This window comes from Glycine soja, chromosome 10 (assembly GCF_004193775.1).
Source record: "Glycine soja cultivar W05 chromosome 10, ASM419377v2, whole genome shotgun sequence".
In the NCBI taxonomy this organism is placed as follows: domain Eukaryota; kingdom Viridiplantae; phylum Streptophyta; class Magnoliopsida; order Fabales; family Fabaceae; genus Glycine; species Glycine soja.
In genome coordinates, this window is record NC_041011.1 from 44,591,898 (window position 1) to 44,601,603 (window position 9,706).

A 9,706-nucleotide genomic window follows, 5' to 3' on the forward strand; every position below is an offset into this window, starting at 1 on the left:
ATATTAGAAAAAAACTAATTATAAAAAAATGTTATTTTAAATTTTTAATACAATATTAATTACTTTATTTAATATATACTTCTAATAATATTTTTGAAATGTTGATGTTGTGTTTCTGGCAAAGAAGATTAATTCCACTGAAAATAGACCATTCATTGAAGTGAAATTAATAATACACTTAATTTTGTAAAATTAATATACATTTTTATTTATTATTAGATATTATTGACCTATGTAAAAAAATTAGGATGACATTTATGACAGAGAGAGTATAGTTTCTTTTTTTGATGATGAGAGAGTTACATTATTGTAATGTAAATATTAAAATTAACGGTCAATTAATTCCGTCTTTCTCTTTTTCTCTTAATATTGACAGGGAAATTAACTGATGTATTGGGAGAGACATTTGAGAGATAGAGAGAAAATTAATAGACAGATATTAAACTTTTATAAAATTGATTTCATTATTTGTTTAAAAAATTGAAGCATTATCAGGCCATTAATGGTTGACGCCAGACAAATTATTGGTTTAGCCATATCGAGAAAACTACTCTTGGCAAGATATTTGCAAAGATTATATTCATACAGCGATCTTAAAAGAAATACTATAAGGTGGATTAGATAGATCAAATTCACTTGGTACCAAAAAACAAAAAAGAACAAATCTCTCTCACCTTGGTGAGTTGCACGGTAAATCTTCCACATTCAGTTGGCAAATTTTCAAGAAAAAATTATAGAATTCTACTAGGAGGGATAAAATTCAAATATGGCGTCTAAAATATTATTCTCATCCTTTTCAGGATTTATATTATATTTTCTTATAAAAAGACAAAAACTTAGCTAGTTTCAAATCACAAGGTACATAGCACTTCTCACCACTTATCTCTTCCATCTGTTATTTATTCCATTTCACAATCTCTCTCGCAGACAAAATCAAAAGTTCTTTCATCAATCCCGAAGCGGTGACAAATACTTGACCTTATTGTACACATTCAGGCATAGTTGTCAAAGCACATACGCACATAATTAACAATTCACGAAGTAAATTAAACACCCTATCAAATTACTCACAAACTCCATGCTTTCTACTAAAATAGCAGTGATTAATTCCATTACGTAACGTAAGCCACCAATCTCATCTACCTTGTCTTCTTCCATCTTTCAGAACATTCATTTTCATTAATTTAATTATGCTCAACAAAATACCGTAAACGCAACAATTTGATCGATCATGCAAGAAACCCAGAAAACAGAATATATGAATCGCACAGGAACAATTGAACTTGAAATTCAGAAAATTCTACTCTTCTGCTGGTAATTAGAACCAAATTCATGAGATTCACACACAAAACAATCCACATAAACAAGAATCGAGCTCGTAATCCAACATAATCAAGAACACCCATCAAACCAAACCAAACCATAGAAACAAATTGCAAAAGGTAATCAATTAATTGAAGGATTGGAGACAATTCAACGCTATGTTGATTCTTTCGATTAATGAACATATACTATTCGGGATCCAATATTTCACATCTTATACAAAGTGAAATTCATTCATATAACATATGAAAAAACCAAAATTAAAAAAAAAAAAAGAAGAAGAAAGAAATTGAACCAAAGAAGTGGAATTGGATGAAAAAAAAATAAAATTGTGTAATTTACGTAGTTCGACAGGGTCGAAGGTATGGTTGTTCGAGGAAGCTAAGGTTGGAAATTTTTGATCATGTACAAGTGCAGCTCTTCTTAGGAAAAGTGGATCTGAAGAAGGCGTCCATGTCCTCCTTATTCGTGACATCGAAGAACTGAAACTCATCAAGAAGTTTTCTTTTGCAGGAGGCGAGCTTCGGCTTCCTCGGCGCCGGCGGACACGTCATCGTCGCTGGAATTTTGCTCTCCTTCGAAGTCGGAGTACGGTAATTCTCGTCGTTGACGTTGACGTTGACGTTGACGGCGACGGCGACGTCGACGATGGTGGCTCCGTCAGTTTCGGTCTCGGTTTGAGTGATGACGGAAGAGACGGCGTTGCGGTCGTCATCGTCGGAGGGGAGGTCGTCGGTTTTGACGACGGCATCGGCGGCGGCGGCGGAGGCGATTCGGAGCTGGGGCAGGTCGTTGTGGAGGTGCAAGTCGGTGGACATGGTTTCGATGTTGGTGGGAAGAACGCAGAAGAGAATAAAAAAATTACTAAACGTGAAGTGCGTGAAACAGCGTTTGTTGGCGTTTATATAGACAGGGTTGGGGGGTTGAAAAACTTTACGGAAAGCTTTCAAAGCGTGCGTTAGAAGGTAGAAGGGTGAATAAGAGAGAGAATGGTAGGAAGTTGAGAGAGAAAGATAAGTGTTTTTGGTTGGAGGTGGGGTAACGCCCTATCACTATCATCACTAACTCTTTTAATTTTACACTTCAACTTTATTTATTATTCAACTATATCTGTGAAATTTACTCTTTTTTTCTTTCAATAAACTTAATTTCTTTAATTAGCTTTTCTTTATCGTCTAATTCTTAATTACATGTAGTATACTCGCATAAACTTTTTAAAAATTGAGAATGAATTGAATTTGATTGTCCCGATTTTAGATTAAACGGTAAATTTAAGCATTTTGAAAAATACTATTTTTATTTCATTAGTTTAAAATAACTGTTTTATAAAACTGGACTTTCTTGTTTCTAGCACTGCCACTTTTCATTATCCACGTTAGCACAATTACTTTTTCTGGTGTTTGAAACTGGATTTTAAGAGTTGGCAAACTAGGGGTTGTATAAAACGACAGAAAACTTGATGATGTGAACAGTAGATGAAACCTGAACTAATTCCATTTATTATCAATTAAAATTGTGTATTAAAAACTCTTAACTAGATGTAATTGCTTGCTTAAATTCTCATATAGCTAGGGAATATATTTTCATAAATTAGCACCTTGCTTTCTATGTAAAACTGAGTTAAAGGAGTTTAATAGTAACAACAGTGAGGTTAAAAATAGTAGGGTTTTATTAGGATGCATTAATAACCTTTTTAATAAAAAATAAACCATCTATGATTCTTTCAAATAATACCCTCCCACGACTTGTTACCATAATAAACCTTGTTTAATGGTGCTTATTTCTTTCTTTTGTGGCATTGATTCCTTACGGAAAATTTTACAGCTGGGGGCATTTCAGACTCCATGAGATAGCATAGTTTATAGTGAACGACAAATGAAACTACTCCACGTGTAAAATAAAAGTTGTTTTGGACAAAAATGCCCTTTTATGTTACATATGGTAGTCTTGGCCACAGCAGATAAAACAGACTTTTCCCGAGCGAATGTCACGGCCCCTTGCTTTTACAAACAGTTAATAGTGGAACGTACAGCTTACGTTATAGGCAAAAGGATAGCTATTGTCGCATGGTCCCGTTACCACGCTCTTTCAAGGGCGCGTGATTAACAACCTCCACTCATTTTTCTTTTTATTTGTCTGATTTTGCAGGCAAATGTTCAATGTAAGCTGTCTATTTTTCTTTTCCTTTCGAGTTTTCATGATTATTCAGATTCATGCATATTAAGGTATTTCTGAAATATAAGATTTTAAAAAAATTTGAAAATATAGAATATAAATATACTATTTTCAAATGATGTTCACTCGAAACACAGGTCTACCAATAAAAACAAGTTTAATACGTACACAATTATTATTTTGTTAATTATTAAAAATAAATAATTTAATGTGATATTTAAGAAAGACACGTCTGAACTGGAAATCATTCTAAAACTGCATAGGCAACATCTTAGTTCTATGTCAAATTTATAAGTTGGCTTGTAAAGAAGCAAGTTCAGTTATCCACTTGTTAACAACGGTATCTAAATCGTATGTTGACTTTTATTGTTTCAATAGTATTCATATTGTATTAAGGGATGAATCTACTTAATTTCAAGATTTAGGGGGCAATTGCCCACATTAAATTTTTATTTTTTTAATATAATATGTACATGTAGTTATAATTTATTTCTATAATTTAAAATTTAATTAAAAAATAAGTTATAATAGGAGTTTTGTCTTCACTAATTTATATACGTGAATATTGTCTCACAACTAAAAAATTCCGGATCCATTACTGATTATATTGTTTAGTTGTTTTTGAACGAAATAGTACGTGTATCTTTCATTAAAAAAATTGACTTTTTGAATAATTATTATAAAAGTTAATAAATTTATGTTGTTATTATTAATAATCATGCAGAACATTTTATGCTATTAGTATATTTTAATTAAATTCTAGAAAAACACCTAGTATCATTTATAAGAAAATATTGTTATTCAATATATACGTAATCATGTATAAAAAATTACCAAAATTTATAATAATTGCTTTAGACATCATTTTTTGATTAATTGACAATGGTTTTTTTTACATTGACATTATATTAATATTAAACTATGATACTTTTTCTTTTAAACGTGAGACTTTTTAATAGAACACAACAAATGATAAACATCATAATCAATCAAAGTTATTTTATTTTACATTGTTTTTTCAAGTTTTTAAAGACTAAACTTCAATTAGGGGGATTAATAAAATATGTATTTTGTAATTTCACTATAAATCTTCATTAAAATTAGTGGCTTTCCAAATTTTATATCAGCGCGAGCCTTAACTTCTGTTAGCACGAGAGGCAAGATACATGAATGATTAAATATGATTTTAATATTAGCCATTTATTTTAATCATACGGTTGAAATTCATTTCTCTTATATTCTTATGTCTTATTTGACACATTTTTCTCTTTCTTTATGTATACAAATGGATTACACTTTAAAAAATTATATTGTCATTTAATTATGAATTGACATATAGTTGAAAATTATTTAATTTTGCAGTAACTAACAAAAGTCATATACAAGATGAATTCGAATTAGTTGACGATGTAAAAATTTAAAATAGATTAACTCAACTCGCCTAACTTAATTAGCCCACTCTACATTAGCTCGCAAAAAATTAAGTGCACGGTACTAAGTACTAACCCACTCTCAGTATGTAGGTTGAAATGGTTAGTCTGTCTTTTTTAAGATAGGGTTGGCAAATCTACTCACTAAAAGTGAAAAGAATAAAGAAAAATGTTAAACATTTAAAAATTAAAAGTCATAATTATTTTAAAAGTCATTATTTATAAATAATTGATATTTTCATAATTAATTGATAACTTAAATCTTTACGTTATATTTATTGAAATTAAACTAAAATAATATACGTACCCAAATAATGGTAAAAAATTGTCCACCTTATCGTCAGAACTTATGTTCTCCATATATCAAACTCAACATAATTAAGCACCAATTTGAATTTCACGAAGCTATCCTAATTAATTTTCTAAATAACGTATGCATGTTTTATGCTGAGCCCACTATATATACAGTATTGTCTCACGTGCTCCCGCTCATCCTTGTATGCCCAATAATATCACCCTTTTTTACTCATTTTGTTTATCCAGTGCATGGCCAATAGTATATATTTATTGTAAATTTTATGAATTATGAGTCTCTTAAAACGGTTCATATTTCGAGTTATACGGAACATTAAAATTTGATATGTATGTATGAAGGCTTTAACAATAGTGCATGCCAATTTTTTATCCATATATAGACAAACAAAGAAAAGGGGGGGGGGGGGGGGGGGGAGAGCTTTCTTGATTAATATTGGACTTCTCTCTTTTGAATACATGGTAAATGAATTGATTATATATATATATATATATATATATATATATATGTCATTCTTATTTTTCTGTCCTTTCGTGCTACATGATTGACAAATGGCTATACTATATATGTACATGAAAATGACTTTATATTCTTCAATAAGTTAATTTGTTTATGTTTGGTCCTAAGTATGTTGAGATGCAAGCACGAAATTACCGCAAATACTACCCATAATCATGTCATTACCTTGTTAATTAATAGAAACTTGCTTGCCAGCCATTCTTAAAATCAAAATGTTATTTTGATTGTTTATAATTTTACCATTCCATAATTGAGTTTTAATTTATGATACGTCCTTTTGTTTTTAAGAAAATACTAACACCATTAGAAATGAGTGATATTTGTTTATTTGTTTACTTACACTTCAAGAGCGGGAATATATTGAATTTAAACTTTTGCCTATTTTCAATCGGTTTTTTTTGTTAACAAATTAAAGTGTTATTTTATTCGATTACCTCTCGGATGAGTGAGATAACACAAATAATCTAGTTAAGACTGTAAGGCCTTTTTAATTATTTGATGTAATTTTATGGGATGGTCTAATTGCTTCCAAGTAAAAATGAGATTAAATAATTTTAATCCTTGGTAGTCCAATAAAATTATATAGAATTTTGTGCATAAAAATTATATAAACAAATATGTGTAATTTTATTGGACCACTTGGGATGTGATTGTTTAACCTCATTTTTAGTTGAGGTTAGTTAAACAAAGCCGTAATTTTAATGAATGATCAATAATTAATTCTTAATTACAGGTCTACAGAAACTGTGTACTGATTCTTTTTTTTTTACGAGGATTGTGTACTGATTCTAGCTAGCTGTACAGAAACTATGTACTGATCAAATTGGAGAAACTAATTACTAATACTTTTAAATATATAGTTGCAAGTAATTTGTTTGTCTAAGCATACATATATAACTGCTTTAAAATCTTCTCTGACTATAATGAAAACAATGGAATGCAATCTCGTAAGATCGATTTTTTTGGGTGAAAACATAAGATAGATTTAATGCACCGGGTGTATTTTTCTCAGCAAACAATTGAAGTACGTACATGAATCTGAAATGTATATAACGATAGAAGTGTATAGTATGTAATCTCGAAAGGGTTTGGAATATATAGACATATTAATTATTTAAAATATATTGTCCCCTGTAAAATGGCATTAACATGTGTTGGTAATCTCTTTGTCTGTTGCGGAAAGATGGGTCTCATTAGGTGATCCCATCATGGAAGAGGGGTGTTCGCTTTCATCCACCCCATAGCAGATGCGCGTGCACATGGGCAATGCATGCAAAGAAGACGACCTATCTTTCTGTGCCTTGTTCTTTTCTCTCTCTCTCTCTCTCAATTTTCTTCTTCGTGATCTTTCTTTTGATATCATTAGAGGAGCATTGGATACCATCTTAGAGCCTTCAATACGCCCATCTACTCCTCTCTATAAAAAAAATAAATTGTGTTTGTTAGTGTGGATTGGGTTTACCAAATACCAACCCATCATCAAATGAATCTTTCCACGTGCATTGTCTACTTACTACACATTTATGTGCTTGGTTTTCACCACTAATCATGAGCAACCACAGTTATATTTTTTTCTTCCCTTACAAATCCATTTTATATTGTGCTGGAATAATGGCCTACGTTGTGCAATTTACGACAAAAGTTTTAGAACTTGATGAGCTTTTCTTTCTTTTTATTTTTTAAATAGGCAAAAAGTAAATTTATTGAATATGGCATGTGCTGTGCACAAGAAGACTTAGAATTTCAGTTATAAAATGTGTATAATAAAGTATAAAGTTTTCAACAATGAAGTTATTTTTTACTAGAAAAATTTAATCACAATTTTTGGGTTTCGAACAAAAAGTAAAATATACGTAATTCGATGTATTATAAATTATACACTTTACTCACACCTTCACATATATTAACATAATTTCATTTCAATGCATTATAGGTCAATGTAATTTTTTTATGATTATTTAATTACGTTTAAACATTATTTTACAAATTATATATGACAAAATGTGTATTATAAATTGTGGTTTGTTAAAAAAAACATTTTTAATTTTCAGTAAACAATTTTCTATAATTTTTCCATTAAAATGCTTTTATAAGGAATGTCTGATCTCACATTTTAAGTTTAATTTGAAAATTAAGGGGAATAACTTGCACTTGATTATAATTTTACATGTTAAAAATAATTTCATTTTAATGCATATATTATGTGTAAATATAAAGCTATTATATATTAGTGTTTAATGTTGCCCAAAATATGAATGGATAGGTCTATATATTTTCCTAGATCATTATCAATTACTTTTATTTTTTAAAATGTATGATTGATGAGGATAATTAAATGTATTTAAAATTAAAATGATTTTGACGAAAAAAATGTGGAGACAAAAAAAAAATGATTTTAAGCATAAGACCAGTAAGAAAATCTTTTATAAACTTTCAGATATAAACTAAGGGAATTTGCGTTAATTGATTAAGCAGAACGAACGGATTGTTATAAACTTGCAGATTTAATTGCCTATGATTCCTCTAGATGGAAAAACAAAATGAGGGAATCCCAACGCTAATAACTCGAATGACTCATGTCAATTGAATCACATGTTTAGTAAATAATATACCATATAATTTCACGTATTATAGAATTTTCCTTCTTTTAAAAAACAAATTAATATTTTTGATATATTACTTACAAATTATATTTAAGTATTGTATTTTAATATCTATGCAAAACAGTATTAGTAATTATTCTTAAAATTGTTAGGATTTTATTCTTTAATCTATTTATATATCTAATTAATTAATGCGTTTTTATTGTAAGATATTTTTGTAAATAAAAGTAAATATTGCAGTAAATAATCTGAAAGGAGTTTTATAAATAAAAAAAGTCAAAAAAAGCTAACAGAAAACCTTTTACAAATAAGACCATAGTAGAAGTATCTAAAGAAATTCATCGTATTTACATTATATAACATTTTCTTATTTAGCTATTTTCTCACCATTCTAATATGTACTTAGTTTTTGACTTATACGTACATGCATGCCTTCAGGCTTCAGTTATGTCATTATTGATCCCTATGAGTAATGACTCTGGCTGGTGTCGCACGTGCAGAAAGGTTTTACAATGATTGTGACTGCACCCTGCAACTCCCAGGTAACTGCTTCATTACTCTCTCCATATATATGTATATTAATTAACTGCAGTCGATATAGTTTAACAATAAAACAGACAAAACTTCAACATTCTTAGTCTTTACCTGCTTAACTAACACTTTACTCTTCACCCCAAAGTTAATCTATAATTTTGACCTTTTGTTAGTTCTTTTACCTTTTCATTTTTAATAGTTAATATATGCTTTATGCTGTTTCTAAGATAGAAAAACTAGTGGCCAGATCCGAAGAAAGTATAAGAAGATTTCATGACAAGCCATATGTATGTGTGTTAAGGTTTTCTTTCCAATTTTCCAATCTGTCTTTTTCTTTCACAAGCTTGTGAATCAAGTTTGCTCTGGACGACCATGCACTATTTTTTTCTTTTATTTATTAGTAATGATAAGGAACCTAACATGCAGGTTGAGGTGGTGCACATTGCACAAGATCTCAGAGACATAAGACACTAATTCTTTTCCTTTATTTGTAGAAAAAGTCAAATTTGAGGATCTAACCAATATGTGATATGTTTTTATAAATACAGATGAATAAAAATTAAGTTATTTATGTAGATTCCAGTTAGTAGTTATACTAGCTACTGGCACCGAAAGACATAAAGAAAAAGGAATTAGCTAGAAGACCATTCAATATTGGGTAGCGAATTTTGAATCCCTGTATTGTTGCTTGCTTGTTCACACAACATGTTGTTCTCCAGCTGGACTGTTGGCATTATTTGAGGTTCATGTTTTGGCTGATATAGGATAAGCTTAAGCATGCCCATGTTGAATTGATGATGATCCCCTAA

At 29.8% G+C, this 9,706-nt stretch overlaps 1 protein-coding gene across 1 annotated transcript; it reads right to left on the reverse strand.

The window, feature by feature from the left end:
• Positions 1-1,425: 1,425 nt before the first annotated feature.
• Positions 1,426-2,226, reverse strand: LOC114369644. The gene has a single exon (XM_028326877.1). The coding sequence runs from the start codon at positions 2,139-2,141 to the stop codon at positions 1,725-1,727; it is 417 nt and encodes a 138-aa protein (XP_028182678.1). The 5' UTR covers positions 2,142-2,226; the 3' UTR covers positions 1,426-1,724.
• Between the last annotated feature and the right edge of the window lie 7,480 nt (positions 2,227-9,706).

Excerpts from the sequence above, each read along its gene's own strand:
- LOC114369644 (XM_028326877.1), bottom strand. The coding sequence starts at position 2,141 with ATGTCCACCGACTTGCACCTCCACAACGACCTGCCCCAGCTCCGAATC.